Source organism: Schistocerca americana, chromosome 1 (assembly GCF_021461395.2).
Source record: "Schistocerca americana isolate TAMUIC-IGC-003095 chromosome 1, iqSchAmer2.1, whole genome shotgun sequence".
Lineage (NCBI taxonomy): Eukaryota > Metazoa > Arthropoda > Insecta > Orthoptera > Acrididae > Schistocerca > Schistocerca americana.
In genome coordinates, this window is record NC_060119.1 from 213,746,696 (window position 1) to 213,770,294 (window position 23,599).

At 38.0% G+C, this 23,599-nt stretch overlaps 1 protein-coding gene across 3 annotated transcripts in view; it reads right to left on the reverse strand.

The window, feature by feature from the left end:
- Nucleotides 1-23,599, reverse strand: part of LOC124621542 — a 135,015-nt gene that overhangs the window by 40,897 nt on the left and 70,519 nt on the right. For all 3 annotated transcript variants that reach the window (XM_047147148.1, XM_047147151.1, XM_047147150.1), the window contains exons 8-10: nucleotides 15,564-15,645; nucleotides 14,194-14,300; nucleotides 468-619 (exon numbers count right to left, since the gene is read on the reverse strand). In XM_047147148.1, coding sequence (XP_047003104.1) covers nucleotides 468-619; nucleotides 14,194-14,300; nucleotides 15,564-15,645 — 341 coding nt within the window. The remainder of the gene's footprint in view (nucleotides 1-467; nucleotides 620-14,193; nucleotides 14,301-15,563; nucleotides 15,646-23,599) is intronic.

The following is a 23,599-nucleotide window of genomic DNA, read 5'->3' on the forward strand; positions in this document are numbered from 1 at the left end:
CTCCTTCACTTTCGTCACCCCTTTCTCCTCACAACATAAGTGTTTCTCTCAACCTGATGTGTGGGTGATCTGCCCCTCTTTTCAAATCTTCCTCCCTGGGTGAGGAACTATCAGTTGCGAAAGCTGGAATAATTGCTTCTACTTTTATATGTGTCTATCGGCAGCACTAACAATTTCACTACTTGCTTTATAATCTTCCTAAACTTATCCCTCTTTCCTACCCAAGGAAGGAGCTATCTATTCTGAAAACTGGAATGTTTGTTTCAGGTTTTACATGTGTCCATTGTCAGTACTAAGAATTCCATTTCCTAAAGATAAACACAGGTCATCCATTCTACCAGCTAGCAGTTTTTTCTTGTATGAAGTGTGCTGACCACATCTATCCAAGATAAGTCCATTGTTCTATTTCTTTCTCATTTCAAACTATGGTATTTGTTTTGACTAAGAGGCTACACATAGGTACTTACCCTCCAATATCACAATATCTTGAATCCCACCTTCAATCAGACTTTTTGCAGCTGCAAGACCAGAAATTCCTGCACCAACAATAGCTACTTTGTGAAAGTGTGACTCATTTGTAGGAAATTGTGTCAGGTGCTGATTTTCAGTGTCTTCAGATCTGAAAGTTGCAAATATATGCATTTTGAAGAAACAACTCTATTATGTATTTCAGTCATTGCACTTAAATATAATTATGGAACGTAAAATATCAGTAAACAGAAATAGGATAACTGAGGAAGATGAAAATTTCTGCTAAATGATGTTATATAAACACTGAAAAGCTCCTACAGATTACAGCTAATACTACAAATTTGCCATTGAAAGACGTCACGCAAGTAAGATGGGAGTTTGCTGAGGAGTCTTTAATACAGGCTATGAAGATACAAAACAAGGTGTTGAACTGGATGTTAAACATAAAATCCATAAATTATAGCTGATGTAGAGTTAATTAAACACCAGTCATTAAAAAGTAAAATATTTTAATCTCTTCTTACGTGAATTATCTAGAACTGATACAATGTTCATACTTAGGAGAATAATGCAAGAATCCTTGACTGGAAAATAATATAACAGGGTATTCCACAAGGCTCTATATTAGGCCTAGTCATGTTTCTTTCCCATGAGAATGATTTATCAGTAAATATCAGGCCCCCATCAGCTTTGTTTGAAGATGATATTTCTGGGTTAGTTGAAAATCAGAATGCAGAAAATATTCCTGAGCTGATAATCAATCAGTATTCTCAGTAGCTTAGAAACTCAGCTTATGGGCGGAATTTGAGCATTTCTAAAGTCTACATGATGCAGTTCAGAAACAAAAAATTAAAAATTGTCTACATTAACATGTAGAAGAAACTGACTTAGTCAGATACTTAGGCTAATTTAGATGAAGATTTGAACTAGCACAAACATAGTGAGAACATAGAAACCTAATGAACCAGCTTTGCATTTGCAGTGCATATACTACCAACTGCACCTGACCTGACCATATGGCAAGTAGTCTTATGATGGTTACTCCAAATCTGCAATCCGATATGGTATTGCTGTCTTGGGAAAGCTCAACTACTACAGTATAGACACTAGCAATTAACTAAGAAATCATTCATAGATTATATTAAAGCCTTTGACAGAGTGGTAAGATATAAAATGTATTACAAAATATAAGGGGCAGTCAAATGAAAACAACACCCACCACAATGAGACCATGGAATGGTTTCACTGGAAACTAATCACCAAACACATTAAGACATTTATCCCAGTGGGAGATGAGATGATCAACTGCTGTTTTGTACAATGCAGTTGGCCACTGACAGATCCACAGCCACATCCACTCTTGCATTTCCTTGTCTGACTGAAACTGACAGGTCACTAAAGACATAAAAATCACATGGTAAAAGATTTGGGTTGTATGGAGAATGTTACAACATTTCCCAACCAAATCACTTAAGCATAGCCTTTGTACCACTGGTAGTGTGAGGATGGGTACTGTTGTACAACATGAAGACCGTCCAACAGCATTCCTGGGTGTTTTGTTTTTATGCTATGTCACAATTTCTGAAAAAGTGTCTTTATAGCACTGCACAGTGATTGTGGTTCCACACTTGAGAAACTTGACTAGCAGAGGGCCCCTGCAGTTGAAGAAGAAGGTCATCGTGACCTACCCGGAACTTGTGTGAGTAGCTTTGGATTTGTTTGGCAGGAGACATGTGGGATGTTTTCACTGTTGGCTTTTCCATTTGCCCTCAGGTTGTTGGAATGCTGCCAGACAGAATCAGTCTGGTCGTTGAACAGAATCATCCTGTTGTGTGATAATGCCCATCCCCATTCTGCCAACCAGGCAAAGGCTAAGCTTTAGTGATTTGGTTGAGAAATACTGCAACAGCCTCTGTACAACCTGGATCTGTCACCATGTGATTTTCACATCTTCGCCAACCTGCAGAAAGACATGTCTGGATGACAGTTTTTGTCATATGAAGAAGTGCAAGAGTGGATGCAGTTGTGGGTCCATCAGCAGCCAACCACATTCTACGAAACAGGAACTTATCATCTCATTTCCCAGTGGAATAAATTTCTTAATGCATGTGGTGATTACTTTTGAATGGAACAATTCTATGGTCCCATTGTTGTGGGTGTTTGGTTTTCATTTGACTACCCCTTGTATCTTAAACACAACACTTACAAGTTTCTAAAAATTCTCATTCTCAAAACTGTGCCTTAAATCACGTGTACATATGCAAAGAGTAGGGGAATAATTGTATGAAAGACAATATAAGGTCTTATATTTGTGAATAAACAAGTGAAACACATGGATTTTGCGCTTAGCTGGTTTTATGACACATTCTACACTAGCATGACAAAGACAAACATGGTATTGTCAGTTTACTCCACAAAACCCAATGAAAATCGTTAACACAAAACTAGTATTTCATTTGAGCAATTACAACTTCTCTCTACAGTTGAAAGTCAGATATTGTTGGTCATGATTACTTACTACATGTCCACTGACTTCGGTAAAATGATGGTTGCTTTCATAACGAGAAAAACCATCATATGACAATAAAATATGTTATCATCAAACAAGGAGTACTGAAGATCACAATTTCAACAATATGATGTTTCTCTTGGCTGTCCAAACTATCATGTGATACATAAATGTTGATGATTCAAGTCAACATATCAAAAACAGCCAATATGACATTTCCATTGTTTTATCAAATATCAAATTACAACTGACACAGCTCTGGACACATTAAGATATTACTACTTCTCATTATATTTCAGTATTACTACCCAAGACCTTTACACGATGTCTGTACTGAACTGAAACATGCACACACACACACACACACACACACACACACACACACACACACAGATATATATATATATATATATATTACATTATTCTCTCAACAATGTACTTCTATATTTTTTTAACATAGCAAAAGGATAGCAGAGATGGTGAGTCACAGATAGGAACAACAAAAAGCCTGTCAGAAAGTGAGCTTTCAGCACAACAAGGTTGGCTTCAGCTGCCACAGACTGAGGTCATGTGTGTGTGAGTTGTGTTTGCATGAATGGGTGTGTGTGTGTGTGTGTGTGTGTGTGTGTGTGTGTAGGTTGTTGGCTGAAAGCTGACTTCCTGACAGTGTTTTTGTTGTGCCTATCTGTGACTCAGCATCTCTGCTATATGGTGAGTAGCAACAATCCTTTTCATAATATTGTTACATTCCATCCTGAATTTTTTAATGTAGCAAAATATTAGTATTCAACACACTGTTAGAAATAAGCTGCTGGGAAGCCACCATACATCTACAATTCTATGTTATAAGTATATAATATGTTGACTCACACTTGTGACATCACACAAGCTGTGACACAATTAGGTTGGGGCAGCTGTTGTTTAAAGCCCAGGCTGCAAATCAACTCGTCTCATGTTGATTCCACACAGGTGCAGGATGACATCACATCATCCTGAATCCAAGTCACACTCTCAGATAAATGGTTAAGTAATATTTATGAGCAAATATCATACAATTATAAGATCATGCACGAATAGCAGTGAATGGGGAAGGATGAATGATGACTAATTTAATCATTATTATTAACAGTGCAATCTTTATGTAATGAGACTTTTCTGACACACACATTCCAAAATATTTAAGCACATCATTTCTACTTAATGTGGAAAAGAAGACATGCACAGGAAGGTAACTGGGGAAAATGGGCATCATTTCTCAAGCTTTTGGTGCTTTTAAGAAAATCAATTTAAAGTATTTCTGTAAGGTAAAGAATGATACATTAAGGTAACAGAAAATACTATACCAAGAAATGTAAAAGAAAAGAAAAAGCAAACAAAGAAATACATAAGAAAATGAAAAGGAAACAAATACAATACATCAAAATCATTAAGAAAAGAAAGAGAATAGATCATAAAGATAGAGAAAGAAAGCATGAACCAAAACAAAGAAATGGTAGGGAAAGGAAAGATGTGAAAGAGAGTGCTTAAGAAGAAAGGGGAAAGAAATTCTATTAAGCAAAACCCACATGGATGGTAAGAGACAAATACATGTTCCAAAGCCAGTTCCTGTCCCTAGAATATGGGAGTACTAGTGTTAGATGGAGAATGCAGGTTTCTGCTGTCACATTCCAGAAAATACTCACTGACTGGACATAGGCAGCTTAGCTACATTTATTACGTTTTACTGATAAATGAGTGGTAGTCAAAAATTTACTCACAGAATTTATAAAGCACTTGAGCCATGACCGGGATTTTAAATCCAAGTTTAAAAACCCAAAAGAATGCAAAAAATATATGCATTTTGTGTATTAAATGAGAAGGACAGTTTAGGGAGGGTGAGAGTGATTCCCTAGATACACTGGTTAAGGAGCAGTTACCCTTTGGCCATGCTGATATGTGATAAGTATGTGGAACATAATATTTTGTTACTATTTTATTTTAGAATTTGCATTTTAATTTTATATAGGTATATCTGCTGTGTGTGTATTATTTACTCATTCATTCAGCTGAATGGAATTAATTGAGACACAAAGGGATCTCTCCCTGAATTGCAGTGGCTATGGGTTATTGGTGTACAGTTAGAACAGGTACATGAAACAGTGAAAGCGTAATGCAATTACAAGCAGAAACAGTGGTCACTGTTGCAACAGCATACATATTTTATGGTATGACCCCCGTAAAAATTAATACTTAAGGAAAAGTTCTCAATCATGAGAACTGGCAATCATTTAAGTGGATTGTCACAATTTGACACATTTGATGTCAGAACTAAATCACTGTCTCAGAGACAACCTGTTGCAGAATCACCATCCAATACCAGCAGTACAAACTAAATAGTACTCACATTGTCTATGGCAATTCTTGTTTAGTATACTAAAATTTTATGACTATACCAAACATCTCTCAGCTACAATAAACTGGCAAAGAGACAAAATATGTTTTCTTTTAATATGAATACCTTGCTCTTGAAAATGCTGTGGTACATAGCAATAGGTACCTGGTTTCTCCATTAGTATCATTTACCTCCCTCCTTCACCATCAATAATCCTAAGTCTTGGAAAACGAAGCCGACTTTCTGCTACAAGTATGAATCTCATACTTCACACAGTCTCTACTTATAGTATTTTCTTCTGTCTTTTTACCATGTAAGATCTCTCCAACAGCTTCCTTCACATGCTGTTTTCCTCTTTTTCTATATATGTGTAATCTCCTCTTAACATTTTCACATTTTCTTAATTTTTTATCTACATTTATTTATTTTCTATGGTTTAGTTTTCCTATTTCCTTAGCCTCTCATTCTTCTAGTAATTTTCTGCCTTTCTCTATCCTTCATTTCTATGTCAATTTCTTTCCAACTGTTTGTTCATTTCTTTGACCTACTGACTACTATAATCCACTATTATCAAGTTGGTATAGCAGCCCTGTCTATTATTTCCAATTCTTATCTGCATTTTTTTTCATCTTGAAAATGATTAATATATGGGGATGTGGTGAAAAGTAATTCCTCTGAATTTTTTATGTAAAAATTCTTAAAGTTTTTTTTAAAATAAAACAAATGTTATCATCATTCTACATCTTTATTCTTCATGTCTACATATTTGCAGTCCTTTGTCATTAGAGGGTTCTGAATTGTAGTGTGTAACATGGCAGTAATCATGTCAGTGCATGAGAAACAGCACGCTGTAACTGAGTTTCTAATTCACAGAGTTCACCCATGCAAGCAGCATCTTCTCCTTCAGCATGACAGCGCCAGACCACACACAAGTGTTGTGACATCTGCAACCATTCAACACCTCGGGTTCACTGTGATCGATCATTCTTCTCACAGTCTCAACTTGGCCTCATCCCATTTTCATCTGTTTCCAAAACCTAAAGAATATATTTGACAACTTGACATTGATACTGATGAAGTGGTGCAAGCAGAGGTGAGGTTGCAGCTCTGCCAACAAAGTCAAAAATTCTACAATGATGGTATCAACAAAATGATTTACCATTGGGAGAAATGTGTTTGTCACTAGGGTGAGTTCACTCACACATGGAGCACGCTCTCCTTCAGCATGAAAATGCCAGACCACACACAAGTGTCACAACATTTCCAACTGTTCAATACCTCGGGTTCACTGTAATCAATCATTCTCCTCACAGGCTCAACATCCTCCCAGTTTCATCTGTTCCTAATGCTTAAAGAATACATTTGACAACTTCACTTTGATAGTGATGAAGTAGTGCAAGCAAGCGTTGAGGTTGTGGCTCTGACAACAAGGTTGAACATTCAACAGTAATGGTATCAACAAACTGGTTTTTTGTTGGGAGAAACATGTTCGTCGCTAGGGTGACTATGTTGGGAAATAAATATGTCGACACGAAGAATAAAGTTGTAGAATGTGAACAATGTTTGTTCTATATAAAAAGCTTTAAGTGTTTTGACATTAAAAATTCAGAGGCATTACTTTTCATTACACCCTCATGCTGAACTTTTAGCAACAAATAAGGAGAAATAATTTTGTGCATTGCAGTTTAGAAAACATAATCCAGCAGTAAATTAATTCTGCCACTGGTTTAGTAAGCAGCTGCCTCATAAAAAGTAAATGTCATAAAAAGTCATAGGTTATTGTTTGCACAATATGAGGTAACAAAATGTTGTTGTTGTTGTGGTCTTCAGTCCTGAGACTGGTTTGATGCAGCTCTCCATGCTACTCTATCCTGTGCAAGCTTTTTCATCTCCCAGTACCTACTGAAACCTACATCCTTCTGAATCTGCTTAGTGTATTCATCTCTTGGTCTCCCCCTACGATTTTTACCCTCCACGCTGCCCTCCAATACTAAATTGGTGATCCCTTGATGCCTCAGAACATGTCCTACCAACCGATCCCTTCTTCTGGTCAAGTTGTGCCACAAACTTCTCTTCTCCCCAATCCTATTCAATACTTCCTCATTAGTTATGTGATCTACCCATCTAATCTTCAGCATTCTTCTGTAGCACCACATTTCGAAAGCTTCTATTCTCTTCTTGTCCAAACTATTTATCGTCCATGTTTCACTTCCATACATGGCTACACTCCATACGAATACTTTCAGAAATGACTTCCTGACACTTAAATCAATACTGGATGTTAACAAATTTCTCTTCTTCAGAAACGCTTTCCTTGCCATTGTCAGCCTACATTTTATATCCTCTCTACTTCGACCATCATCAGTTATTTTGCTCCCCAAATAGCAAAACTCCTTTACTACTTTAAGTGCCTCATTTCCTAATCTAATTCCCTCAGCATCACCCGACTTAATTAGACTACTTTCCATTATCCTTGTTTTGCTTTTATTGATGTTCATCTTATATCCTCCTTATTGAGAGCATATTTAAGATCCATTCACAGACAACTCTGGGAATTCAAAACTCTGGGAATTCAAAAGCCAGAGAAAGAACAAACATTAACTTGCAAACAACAGTATGTTAAGCATGCATATAGTGTCATGCAAACTGCAGTTACTATTGGTATCATGCACCAGAGACCAAATATGGATGAAGTCTTGTGCTGTGATTTTAATAAACCCTGAATGCCTCAACATCAGTGAAGCTTAAGTAAATGCACGTTACCGTACTGGTCAGACTAATGAAAAGAGGGATGTACTATCAGTACGAAAGCATTAACATGCAGTCTCGTAAGAAAACAGATTGCAAGCATTTCAGTTTAATATATACAATTAAATTCTGGAAACACTTGTGCTACAGGTTTCTTAGGAAATATATGATAGGAACAGCAACAGTATATTCAAGTCCCAGTAGATAAAAATATATACCGCTGTACTGAAACAATCCTAAACACCTGCCTGGGTAACCACTGGTTACTTACCCTTGTCCCCATCCCTCTCATCCTCCCCTCCTCCCACTGGATACCATGGGAGTAAAATAATAATAATAATAATAATAATAATAAAAAATTGCAGTGTATGCTTTTAATGGAAGCTTTATTTCAACCTTAATTGTACAACTTAATTGGTTTGAGAATTATGATGTAATATTTAACACAATAACTCCTCAAGGACTAAATTGAAAATATGAAACCTTTAATGAAGCAGGTATTCTTCATACTTATTCCAAGAGTCTGTTGAATAAAAACAGGCAGATACCCAGAGAATATATGCTAATTTCATCAGTAACCACTACAAATATGTAGGACATAACAGTCAGTAATTCTCCAGTTTGGCTACCTTATGAAATGAACATAATATTTGTATTAACCTTTCTGCATACAAAGACAGTGTTTGATGCCATAGACAGGGAAAAGGTGTGGGAAACTCCGAAGAAAACTGGAATACAGGATGACAAGTTACATAGGGTCAAGGATTTGTATGAAGATAGCTTCAATACAATTAAAACACCCATAGGAATGGCTGAAACCTTTTGCATGAAATATGGATAAAGGAAAGGTGGAGTTCTGTCTCCTCTCCTTTTCATTGCTGAAATGAATGAGATCCAGGTAAAAGTACACCAATCCATCAGAGGTGAAAAAGCAAAATCCATGTTTTTTTGCTGATGGCATATGTTTGTGGTGCAATTACAAGGAAGAACTTCAAGATCAAATAAACACCAGGGCAAAAGCTGCTAAAGTATATGATCTCTTCTCCACCCAGGAGAAAAATGAGGTAATGGTCATGAAAAGAAAAGTGCAACCAATCAGACATGTCAAAATGGAGGGGAAACAGCTACGGACGATCCATCATTGCATATATCTGGGCAATGTTGTCTCTAATACTGGCTCCATAGACAAAGAAATTGCTCACAGATTTCCAGCAGGTAGTAACTTCTATGAAATAGTTAAACACCTAATACAGAACAAGAAAGTACCAAATTTTACTTATTACATGCCAATTATGACATATGGTTGTAAACGTGGACCATAAGAAGAATTTACACAGCTGAGATGAGGTTTGTTTGTACCTTGGTCAGATGGACATAGAGAGAGAATTCAAACTGAGGGAAAACAAAAACAGGCTCAAGTTGTAAGACAAAATAAACTCGCCGCAGCACATAGATGCTAACAGGCTACCAAGATCATTGTACAATCTGAAATTCAGAGATAAAAAACCAAGAGGAAGATCAAAACTCAGTAAAAAGATATGGAGAAACCTGACACTGAGCAGAAAGGACATGCCTGGCACACTACTGATGTGGGAGAGAAGTTTAAGGACAATAATTAATGGAGAAGCCTCATTTGCTATCCTGTTGAATAAGATGGAAGGAAAGAAGGAAGGAAGGAAGATTGGGTTTAATGTCCCATCAACATTGAGGTCACCATAGTTGGAGCACAAGCTCAGTTTGTGTCAAGGATGGGAAAGAAAATCAGCTGTGACCTTTCAAGGGGACCATCCCAGAATTTGCCTGGAACAATTTAGGGAAATCATAAAAAACCTAAATCTGGATGGCTGTACGTGGGTTTGAACCACCATCCTCCCGAATGTGAGTCCAGTGTGCTAACCACTGCACCACTGCACCACCTCACCCAGTGAATAAGATAGAACAATGATGGGATGATAATGATAATGATTATGATTATGATGATGATGACTGGACTACACTCTTTGAAGTTTTGAAGGTAGCATGGGTAAAATAGAGGAAGCAAATGATTAATTACAACTTGCACAGAAAACAAACAGCAATCATAAAGTTGAAGGACATGACAGGGAAGCTGCACCTGAGAACTGAGTGTGGCAAGGTTGTAAGCTATCCCAAATGTTAATCAATCTGTACACTGAGCAAGCTATGAAGGAAACCAATGAGAATTTTGGAAAGGGAATTGAAGTTCTGGGAAAAGAAATAAAAACTTTGAGGTTTGCCAATGACATTGTAATTCTGTCAGAGATGGGAAAGGACTTTGAAGAATGGGCAATACCTTGAAAAGAGATTATAAAATGAACATCAACAAAAGTAAAACAGGGGTAATGGTAGTACAATTAAATTAGGCTACACTGAGAAAATTAGATTTTGGAATATGGCACTAAAACTAGTAGATGAGTTTTGCTATATGTGGAGCAAAATAACAAATGACAGCTGACATAGAAAGGACATAAAAATCAGCCTGGTAATAGCAAGCAAAATATTTCTGAAAAAGAGGAGAATATATAGTTCAGATAAAAACAGAATGTAAGCTTTTAAAATGTGGTGCTACAGAAGAATGCTGAAGATTAGATGAATGACTGAATAACAAATGAGGACATTCTGAATTGAACTGAGGAAAAATGAAATTTATGTCACAACTTTACTAAAAGAAGGGATTGGTTGATAGGACACATCCTGGGGCGTCAAGGAACTGTCAATATGATAATGGAAGGAAGTGTGGGGTGTAAAACGTGTAGAGGAGACCAAGGCTTTAAGCAGATTCAACTGCATGCAGACTGAGGTAGTTATGAAGAGAAGAAGAGACTTTCACATGGTACAATGGCATGGAAAGTTGCATCAAGCCAGTCTTAGGACAATAAGTTTAAAAGGTTACACTGTATGGTAAGTCTTCCCTCTATCACAACATATTTATTTATAAAATTGTTTTTTTCTTATTACTAAAGCCAGCAGTTTTTATCACCATCATCAGGAACTGCCAGATCAGTTTATTTCTTTTCTTCTGATGGGATGAAATTATATGAATAGAAATTCTATTATTATGTAAGTTTATCTATCCAAGTTTATTCATAAGTTTAGGCTGTTATGGGAAGATGTTACTTAACACTGAGTACCCATACTAAACACTATTCATTTTACCCAGTTTGAAAGCAGTCATAGAAACTGTGATGTAATGTAAAAGAATGTTTCACATGTATGCTGATTTTATGTTACAAGCTTTTTGGCCTACGTGATTTTATGACAATGTTGTACAAAAGTACAAACTCATCATCAATATCTCATCACCCACTCATTTACAGTAGTTCAACAATTGTTTTCTTCAACATGAATTTTATGTAAAATACCCAACAATTAACTTATCAGATCAAGATTTCCATCCATTACATGTGGATGTAAATGAATGGTATCAGAATTTCATTTTCATTGCCCAAAATTTTAATTAAAGGTTGCCAGTTGTAACAGAGCCTTGTAAATGATGCCACTATTGCAGACAGCTATACCTCTGTCTTCAGTCGAAATGATCTGACACTCAGTCCACACTAGGGAGAACATACAATTTCAAGTGCTCAAAATGACTTATAAATCAAGAAGTAATGGAAATAATTACTTTTAAAACAATCCTTATGCATCAAAATTCTTTGAAAATACACTATCAGTGTTATCAGACTATACATCCTAAAAAACCTTGGCTGTAAATGAACTTCCTAATCATTTCAGTTTCCCTGAATGTGCCAAACCACACAACAAAAGTAAATCAAATGTGTAAACCATATTATTCATGGCTTTCAGTCATACATGTAATGACACAATTATGATAGACTGCCTCTCAAAAAGTCGAGTTTTCATTTATCCACTCAACTTACAGTTTTTATGGACCAGTGATACATGCATAAAAGCTTTAATACAAATATGATTCTATCATATACCACATTAATTCTCGAATGACACCACATCACTGCAACAATATTGTGAAAATTCCTAGAGATTAAAAATGTGTGCAGGATCAGGATTTGAATCTGGACCCTTGTCCCTTGTGGAAATGTTCTACCCAACTGAAATACCCGGCACAATACATGAAGAGTCATAAAAACTTCAAATATGATATGTGTTACTAGTAGAGTGAAAACTGTGAAGGCAGTTCATTAGTGGTATGTAAACTTGTCATTTCATAAGGGCAGTGCCTACAGAGCACTTGGGTGTGAGTTAGTACATTTACATCTAGAGTACTTCATATACTACTGTCAGTCAGTGAACTGACGACGATGGCGGAGATGGCCATCGAAAGCTCGAGGATTTTATTCGAATTGACGCGGTTGGGAAAGTGAGAACATTTTATTCACTACTGTCACTTCCTTGCTTTCCTGTTCCTGTCATGAGTGTTGTGCAGGATCAACAGTTTTTGAGCTCAAATTTGTTTAATTTTACCTTCATGGTCTTCTCCCAAGATATATACTGCCTGACAAAAAAAGTAAGGTAGCAGATAGAAACTCTTTCAGAAAACCACTGAAGGATAGTCATATTTCAGGTATTTAGCAACTCTGCCTATATTTAACAACCCTGCCTACTTCAGCTCTTGGTTTGTCCTATCTGCTTACGAAGGAGAAACCAAGACCTTACTGCCGATCACAACCACATGTACTTAGTCCTTTATATCTTTCTTTATTTTTCCAGAATACAGGAGAAGGCAATGGGAAGCAAGCTCAATGTTTTGCTTCCAAGAAAGAGCATTCTGAATTAGCCTGCAGTGCAGACAAACCAAACATTGGGCCAGCTACTCCAAGATGCAGAAGACTAGGAGAAAATGATATGAAGCTTCATAGGTTGGCAGTATGAGCCCACTTAATATGGTGTTGCACCCAATTTGGTCTTGATGCATATACTGATTTGATTGGAAAGGGTGTCTTAAAACTGTTGTATCCTCTCCCAAGGCAAGTTGACCATCAACTGTCTACTGTTGTACCTAGTCCTTGATATCCTATATCCTGGCACTGGGACAGAATCGACGAACAAGCTGGTCTCACACATGTTATATTGTGCACAGATCTGGAGATCTTGCTCGCCACAAGAGTACTTCAATATCACACAGAAAATTCAGAGAGACATGTGCAGTGTGTTGAAAAATGGCTCCACAATGCTGTCACATGGGAGGTAACACGTGAGGATGCTAGATTTCCTTGACATACCATTGTGCTGTCAGAATTCCCTCAATCACTACAAGCGATGACCTGAAACCATATCCAATGGACCTTTGTGAAAGGCAAAGGTTCCTGGTTCAAGTCTTGGTCCAGCACACAGTTTTAATCTGCCAGGAAGTTTCATATCAGTGCACACTCTGCTGCAGAGTGAAAATCTCATCCTGGAAACATCCCCCAGGCTGTGGCTAAGCCATGTCTCCGAATTATCTTGTCTTCCATGAGTGCTAGTTCTGCAAGGCTCGCAGAACAGCTTCTGTGAAGTTTGGAAGGTAGGAGATAAGGTACTGGCAGAAGTAAAGCTGTGAGGATGGGGCGCGAGTCGTGCTTGGGTAGCTCAGATGGTAGAACACTTACCCGCGAAAGTCAAAGGTCCTGAGTTCAAGCCTTGGTCCGGCACACAGTTTTAATCTGCCAGGAAGTTTCATTGTTTTACTGTTTATGGCTACAAATGTATTTAACAACCAATGTCCAGCCTACCTCTGCAGGGTACATTGCATTGGGAATTTTAAATTTCTTTGCTGCATTTCTGCATTGGAAACCCATATCAAAATGTTTCGAGACATAAATCAAATAGGATGAGACATTGCATCACCATTTCCATTTCTGTGGATGAGTTTTGTGGTGACACACATTCAGTTATTTAAGCATATACAATATTTTAAAAAATATGTAGCATAGATCCAAAATGCATGCACAAGAATAACAACCCACTCATACACACTTGTTCAAGAACATATGAGGGAAGAAATACACATGCCTCATAACCACAAGCAGAAAATTTAAGAGCTATGTGAAAGAGAATACTAATAATAATATACATAAATGAATAAACAATTTAATGGAGAAATTGAAAGAAACATTACCTGCGTGATTTAAGGATATAGTCTGCTATTTTCCAACCTGTTTCTATGGCAGTATTTATAATAGAATGATCACATAAATTGGCAAGTTGGTGAGAGAAAAGTAAGACCTGAAAAGAAAATAAAGCAGCTTGGAGAGAGAAATGTAAGACCTGAGAAGAAAATAACTGCATGTAAAATATAATCATTCAAAGTACCTATGAGTGTTACTATACATAACTGAGTGTTAACATACATAATTAAGAGGAAGAAAGTGGTACATAAAATGTCTCATGTGCATTTTTAATAATAAATAATTTTTCATGAGCTCTCTCACACAGGAATGGAGGAAAATAGAACAGGAATAATTCAATGTAATAAATGATTCCAGAAACTGGATAACTACATCTACATCTACTCTGTAATGATTATCTCATCAAATTTCATACACTGGAAGATATAGTGAAGTGATAGCAGAAGGCAGAAAACACAACTGTAGCTCTAGTTTTTAAACCTCTACCACTGGGGCACCAAACTACAAGTTCTCATAAAAAGACCAACAATTAACTATGGAAGAGAAGTGAGTAGTCATGGAATAAGTTAAAGGAAAAACAGAGAGAGAGAATCCTCTGGACTATCTGTCTGGGGTCAACTCAAAAGAAAATATGTGGCATTCCTGTTGCTGTGGTTGAAGAATTGGGACAGCAAATCATACAGTCTTGTCAAGATTTAGGAGGTGATCCATGGTTGTTTGAAGATTTTGTAACTCACTGTATGGATGAGTGAAGTACTGTATCCAAATGTAAGGACAACATATGGAATACTTCCTTTAAGAGGTACAAGTATACGACAAATTGTAACATGGAACATGTTAAAGCAGTATTGTATTTCCTTTTAAAGTAGGCAATGGGTGAAATCTGACAAACCATCTTGGCATTCACCTTAAATGATTGGGGGATCTAAATCTGAATGGCTGAGTGGGATTTTAATCAGTGTCCTCCTGAATACGAGTCAATTGTCTTACTACTGTGCAACTTTATTCAGTACCTACTTTGGTACTCTGACTCACGAAGGGAAAAAAAAAGAGTGAGATCACCTACGAATTCAACAGACATTTATTGGCAATCTGAAAGCAATTAGCATCATTTGCAAGAGCTTATTTCAGAAGCAGAAGATATTCCCTTCAACAGCTCATTGGCACATGTATTCAAGCCCAAGGAAATGTAATATCCTTATGACATGGAATCAACAGTAGCTTGTACAGTCAACTCAATGGTCTACTTGGCATAATTTTGTAACCATTGTAAAGGGTCACATAACCTCTCAATACCTCGCATTCTTTTTTTTTTCCCAAATAAAATAACACTCAGTTGAGTTAGCTTGGTTTAACTCACCTCCTTTCCCTTCGTATTTGTCACTGGATGCAGAAAGCTTCTGGTACCAGCCATCGGGAGCTGTTTTGTGGTGTATGGTGACCTAAAAAGAACACAAAATGGGTGTTTTACATTGCTATAATAAAAGCTGTTATATTTATATGCTGAGGTAAATTAATTCAAAAGAGATATAACAAAATTTATTACCAAGTGGTACTAAAGTAAGGAGTACAAAATGCCAATGATTATTTATGTTTGTGTCATAATACAGTGTGTCCTTTGAAGCAAAACCTACTACATTTCCAGGTGTAAGTATGTCTTAGTGCTATTCCACAGATTTGGGGAAATACACCTCAGGCATAAGAAGAGAATATTCCAGCTATATGCAGATTGTTCTTTCTGAAGTATGTATGCATCTGAATAAATACCTTCAAATAGAAATACACACACTCAGAAGGGTCAGTCTCACCTGTTCTTCCCAAACTGGCTTTTGCTAATCCACATTCAAGAGGCACAGTGAATTTCCTTGAAATAACACCAAAAGTTCAGAAAAAAAATGATACCATGTATGCCACATTACACCATTATCTAAACTATGTATTAGTAAATGTCTCTTCACTAAGTTGTAATATCCTTATCAAAATTTGTGGTGCCAAATAGTACCAATTCCATTATTGTGACTCTATCTCTCTGCCTCCATAGGTGAGTGATCAGCATGTCTGACTGCAATGCTAAGGAGCTAGGTTCAAATCATGGTTCTACCATGGAGTTTTCTTTCTTGAGAGAACTGGAATGTGGTATGCTCAGCCTTGTCATTATATTATAACAGTGGAGTTGTTTCATGGAAGAGAACTGAGCGAGGTGGCACAGTGGCTAGCACACTGGTCTCTTACTGCTTGCTATTGTGCAATCAATACTTTCTTTGTAAGTGGAGGGTTACCCCCATAAGAGATTACTGAGTATATGTAAAATTTGTCGAGAGATTAACTCATTTGTTTTCCTGATTAGCAATTATACAAAGAGCAAAAGTAGCTGAATTTAATTGTTTGAGAGGCTCAGTAATATGCTTTTTCCATTTCAATAATAATAAAGGATTTTTGTTTTATTGTTTGTTTTATTGTAATTCATTTTGGATCACAATGTTTATTTGTACCTGGTTACAAATGCTAGCTACAAATAAACATTGTGGTCCACGACAGGAATTATAATAAAGTAAACATTTTCCTGCATCACTGGATACTATTTTATGATTATTTCACAAATTGTAAAAGCTTTTTCTATTCTCTGCATGACATCGGGAGAGACCATAACTCCACTAACTTATTAGTGAACTTTTGCAACTTAATAAAAAACTTTTTAATCAGATAATGATGTTAGATTTTAGGGTGTCAACATTGAGGTCTTTACAGAAAAACAGCAAAAATTAATCCAGTTCATACATTAAACTTTGCTCAAATGAATAAGATTCAGCATTAATCTCATTTAACCCCATACATACATGGCAAGACAGCTAAATCAGCTATCAACAACTGTTGCGCTTTGACTGCTGATATTAACAGTATACCTTACACAAACATTGTTTATTATTTAAGATGGAGGAAAATAAGAGGATCAAACTTCCTACATTTCTTCAAAAAACTATTCCACAGGCAAAAAACATTGAAATAGTTAGGTATCAATATGGTAAAAAAATGAAACAATATAATCATCTGAGTACGGCTCTTGAATACAGAATGCTGCCCAACACAATGGCTCACATCACTAGGAAACAGCAAGTAGGGTATTCACGTGGTGTGGCTTCAAAACATAGAGTTGACATAACTTCTTTATAAACAGTATTGTAGACATACAGAACACATTATTTAGCAGCTGATAATTCATAGCCACCTGACATTACTATTTGATGGTGCGGACAATTTGACTGTGAAGACAAACTGTAGATGACTGTGGTGTTGTGTTAGGCTATCAGAAGTTCGCTGAGCATACATATTGTGACCATTAACCATGTGGTTAGGTAATTTCTCTGTGGATGAAAGTTTCAATACTTAGTAGGTTTGAAAGCCACTGTTATTCAATGCTAAAGAAAAATCTGACAGGGAAATAGCATAGGTATACACTTCCATTGTGTGCTTATTTATGGATTAATCAACCTGTAAATTGGTTTGATCATCATAGGACTGACTGGGCAGGTGCCTATTAAAGGTGGTATACGTTCGGCTTCCTCAGATCTTTGAAAAAATTTACCCGCCCAGATATATAGGGACTTACAATTTAATGTGAACTCAAAAACACTATGCAAGTCAGCATTTTGCACATAAAAAATATTGCCAAAGGTAAAAAAAAAGGCTTAGGTCTGACCTAGAGTCAAACCCCACAACTCTGACATTTATTGACTAGCATGCTACCACTGAGCTATCAAGGCACATCTTAAATTGGTTATCAGCCAAGAAGCCTGACTTTGCTAATTGACTTAAATGTGCTTATTATTTCTGTTTATCAATGGTTGTGTAGTTGTCATTGTAGTTTAAGCACATGGTTGGTAGTGAAAAATTTAAAATGAATTGTGTAGTTACTTCTATTCAAACTTAGAGACAGTTTTTGTAAGAGACATTCAGACATTATTGGCTGCTGTCAATCACCCTATACTTGACTATTCACTGCATATAGCACAAATTTCCCTTTCTTACTTTGCTGCTAAGTGCCAAGGAAATACCTATAAACTTCTTCACATAATAACAAGTTGTCTTCAATAATTTCTAAGGGAGCAATTATTATCTGTGCTCATTACTTTTGTTGCCAGCATTCTCCTCATTCTAACCTTACAGACCAAAAAAATTGTTTTGAGCTTCAGCAGTGTTGGAGTGTTTACAATAACTTATTTATTATTTAAATCTTTTCTATTTGCATTTATGCTAAGCAAAATCTGTTCCTTTGTAGTGTCACTATATAGTGAAGTGAATTTTTAATTGTGATTTGTCTCATAACATACATAAGCTAATCACTTGATTAGAGTACCGGAGACACGTCAAACAATGGTTTACAAAATTTCACTCATATAAAACTATGGATAATAAGATGACTTAAACATTAGTGTAATTTTTTGTGAAAAGGTACCTTCACATATTTACATAATAACACAATTGATAGACTACATCCTGCAACAGAATTTCACTTGATTAATGAAACTTTGCCAGTCAAAGATGATCCTAGTTCATGACAATGTAATCTGAGGTTAATGTTTATATTTTTGTGGATGTAGTAACTGAATGCTACTCTTAATTCAGCCCAAACACTAACACAAGCAGAAAAATGTTTCCTTGCTGCAGTTCCTTAATGGTGATCATTGCACCCTACGATTATCAAACACTTGTCTGATTGGGTGGCACTATAACAAATATGTGGCAACACAATAAGAAATAAGAGCTAACATTTATTGAGGGTATGTTACAAAATGGTACCTAACTTTGATACAATTTGATGCCCGACATTTGATGTCCTAAACTTATCACTATGGTACCTAAGTAATTTTGTCATCTCTTGGCAGGCTCTCCAGAATGTCTCAGAAGGAATAATCACCATTCAGGGATATTACAGTAACACTCATCTGAAGTAAAAAACTTCATATATACACATGCCCTATAGAACACTGTCAATGTAAATTTGTTTTTGGGCTAGTGGCATGTATATACGTGTTTCACTCGCCCAATCTCTTTGACATTTTATTCTAGCCCAACCTCCTATTGCTTTTAATCTATTGCTGCGAATGTCTTTCTGCCACAGGAATAGGAGTAGATCCAAAATTGAACCCTGTGTGACTCCCTTTGTGATTACTCCAATTTAAAGCTTTTCAACATTGTCTGAATTCTTCAGCACAACATTTTCCATTCTGTTTCTACATCTACATCTACATACATACTTTGCAAGCCACCATACAGTGCATGGTGGAGAGTACCATGTACCATTACTAATCATTTCCTTTTCTGTTCCGCTTGCAAATAGAGCAAGGGAAAAACAATTGTCTCTATGCCTCTGCAAGAGCCCTAATTTTTTGTATTTTATCTTCGCAGTCCTTATGTGCAATGTATGTTGGCAGCTGTAGAATCGTTCAGCAATCAGCTTCAAATGCTGTTTCCCTAAATTTTCTCAATAGTGTTTCTCAAAAAGAATGTCACATGCCCTTGAGGGATTCCCATTCGAGTTCCCAAGCATCTCTGTAACATTTAAGTGTTGTTCTAACCTATTGGTAACAAATCTGGCAGCCCGCCTCTGAATTGCTTCGATGTCCTCCACCAATCCGACATGGTATGGATCCCAAATACTCGAGCAGGTTTCACCAGTGTCCTATATGCAGTCTCCTTTACAGATAAACCACTCTTTCCTAAAATTGTCCCAATAAACCGACAATGATCATTCACCTTCCCTACCACAGTTCTCAGACACTCGTTATATCTTATATTGCTTTGCAACATTACGCACAGATATTTAAATGGCATGACTGCACCAAGCAGAAAATACACTCCTGGAAATGGAAAAAAGAACACATTGACACCGGTGTGTCAGACCCACCATACTTGCTCCGGACACTGCGAGAGGGCTGTACAAGCAATGATCACACGCACAGCACAGCGGACACACCAGGAACCGCGGTGTTGGCCGTCGAATGGCGCTAGCTGCGCAGCATTTGTGCACCGCCGCCGTCAGTGTCAGCCAGTTTGCCGTGGCATACGGAGCTCCATCGCAGTCTTTAACACTGGTAGCATGCCGCGACAGCGTGGAGGTGAACCGTATGTGCAGTTGACGGACTTTGAGCGAGGGCGTATAGTGGGCATGCGGGAGGCCGGGTGGACGTACCGCCGAATTGCTCAACACGTGGGGCGTGAGGTCTCCACAGTACATCGATGTTGTCGCCAGTGGTCTGCGGAAGGTGCACGTGCCCGTCGACCTGGGACCGGACCGCAGCGACGCACGGATGCACGCCAAGACCGTAGGATCCTACGCAGTGCCGTAGGGGACCGCACCGCCACTTCCCAGCAAATTAGGGACACTGTTGCTCCTGGGGTATCGGCGAGGACCATTCGCAACCGTCTCCATGAAGCTGGGTTACGGTCCCGCACACCGTTAGGCCGTCTTCCGCTCACGCCCCAACATCGTGCAGCCCGCCTCCAGTGGTGTCGCGACAGACGTGAATGGAGGGACGAATGGAGACGTGTCGTCTTCAGCGATGAGAGTCGCTTCTGCCTTGGTGCCAATGATGGTCGTATGCGTGTTTGGCGCCGTGCAGGTGAGCGCCACAATCAGGACTGCATACGACCGAGGCACACAGGGCCAACACCAGGCATCATGGTTTGGGGAGAGATCTCCTACACTGGCGGTACACCACTGGTGATCGTCGAGGGGACACTGAATAGTGCACGGTACATCCAAACCGTCATCGAACCCATCGTTCTACCATTCCTAGACCGGCAAGGGAACTTGCTGTTCCAACAGGATAATGCACGTTCGCATGTATCCCGTGCCACCCAACGTGCTCTAGAAGGTGTAAGTCAACTACCCTGGCCAGCAAGATCTCCGGATCTGTCCCCCATTGAGCATGTTTGGGACTGGATGAAGCGTCGTCTCACGCGGTCTGCACGTCCAGCACGAACGCTGGTCCAACTGAGGCGCCAGGTGGAAATGGCATGGCAAGCCGTTCCACAGGACTACATCCAGCATCTCTACGATCGTCTCCATGGGAGAATAGCAGCCTGCATTGCTGCGAAAGGTGGATATACACTGTACTTGTGCCGACATTGTGCATGCTCTGTTGCCTGTGTCTATGTGCCTGTGGTTCTGTCAGTGTGATCATGTGATGTATCTGACCCCAGGAATGTGTCAATAAAGTTTCCCCTTCCTGGGACAATGAATTCACGGTGTTCTTATTTCAATTTCCAGGAGTGTATCTTGTATGGGGATGGATGAATATGACTTCAGCCCATGTTGTGAGCAGAAGGAGAAAGGTGGTCACATAGCTGATGTCACTATCTATAGCTTATGCTCTATTAACTTTCTAAACAATTTCCTCCATTGGTGCATGGTCTTCTGACTCAACACTCACAGAAGTACAGTACATTCTTCACTTTATCATCATCCCTACAGGCCTCTTTTTCTGCTGTATCATTCTGCTCAATTCTCCTCATTCCCATGTGCATCAATATCCTAAAGAATGTAGTCTTCTTCCACTGATGTTTTAGAAGAATAGGGAGTGTATAATGTTCTAAACCAACTTGTCTGCTGGGTTCGTTTATTGAAGGGCCTGAAGAGTGCTAAGAGAATCAGATGAAAAGCTTCTACCTTGAGCAATAGTTCATATGCTCCAGTTCCTTTAAGATCACATATAACACAGCACACTGAGAAGCTTTGTGACAGGTGAACCGTAAAGACACCACCAGGGCAACCCACAGAGCAGTCAAGTGAGTTGCTCTATATTGAAGCCATCTATAGACATGATGTTGAGGTTGTAGTACAAATTAAAAACAAACATAAAAAAATCACACATAGAGTGCTTCTGCCTCTAAAATTCATGAAGTGTGAAGAATCCTGGGCCTCTTAAGAAGCAAAGATGTGACATTAATATTCACCATTAATACTATATACAAATGCTTGGGGTGCAATGTATATTTCACATGGTTGTTGCTCTGCGATGATTTTCTGCCTGATATAAAGTGATGAGTCCACAGTCTTGGTGCAGAGGCTGGGAATGGAGCTGGTCCTAAACATTTCTGTGGCCAGACGTTCTCTCATGTAGATTCCAGCCAATACTTTCACATTCTCTCATGTAGATTCCAGCCAATACTTTCACATTAAAGGTGTGGCTACAAAATAATGGGACTGATGCTGTCACACAGTAAGTATGCACGTGCCAAAGATGAATGACCAATAGCTGTGAAGCGTGACACCTTCTCCATTTAATACAGCATCTCTGGTGTCTGTAGACAAATCAGTGTGGCTATGGCCTTTGATTGCGTAAGAGCTGTTACTTTGTTTTGCAGGAAAAATGATAAGTGGAATAACAGAGCAACAAACTGCCATGAAGTTTAACATGAAACTTGGAAGAACTACTACTGAATCTGATCTTCTACTAACAGAAGATTATGGTAAGGACCCTTACTTATGTACATGAGTTTTCCAGTAGTTCAAGCATTTCAAAAATTGCTCAGAAGATATTGAAGATTACTCATGCCCGAGACATCTTTTAAAATAAAAAAATAAAAACGGATGAAAATATAAAAAAAGTAGGTAATTTGATTCAATCTGACCTTCAGTTGAGTATTCAATTGATTGCCAAAACTGTAGGAACTGACAAAGAATATGTAATGAAAATTTTACGTAACAGTTTAACATGAGAAAAGTGTTTGTGCAGAAAATTCTCACAACTGAACAAAAAGGAGCCCATGGAAATTGAATACTACTCTTTGAATACCACTGAAAACTGCCAATTCACACGCTGGAAGGGCTTAACTTGACCAAGAGCAAAAAAAGCTCAACTAAGCAAATCAAGATTCAAAACCTTCACTGGGTCCCTGACGGTCAGACTGTTACTCAAGCTAAGACTGCTGTTGAGCTTCCCATGTCCTACATGCAATGTACTTTAAAGCACTAACTGTTGTACATGAGAGTGATTCAGATTTCTAACCAAGCCACAGTATCGATATGGAATCTGAGGCACTATGATCTGCATGTAGACACAGTTCACATTAGCTCCACACATACGGCACAACCAGAGGATACAAAGGGTGTACCCTCTGATGGAGATCTGCACTTACATATGTACATATGGTCATCTACAGTCACTTGCCTGTAATCTCACATCATGCCATTTCATACATTGTTTCAATTCTACATTTTATATGGGTTCCCCCCTTTCAAAGAATGGAAAATCCAAAAAGGACTGTAACAATATAATGAAAAGGATAGTTGCTACTCACCATATAGTGGAGATGCTAAGTTGCAGAAAGGCATAACAAAAAAACTGTCAGAAAGCTAGCTTTTGGCCAACAAGGCCTTTGTCAAAAGCAGAC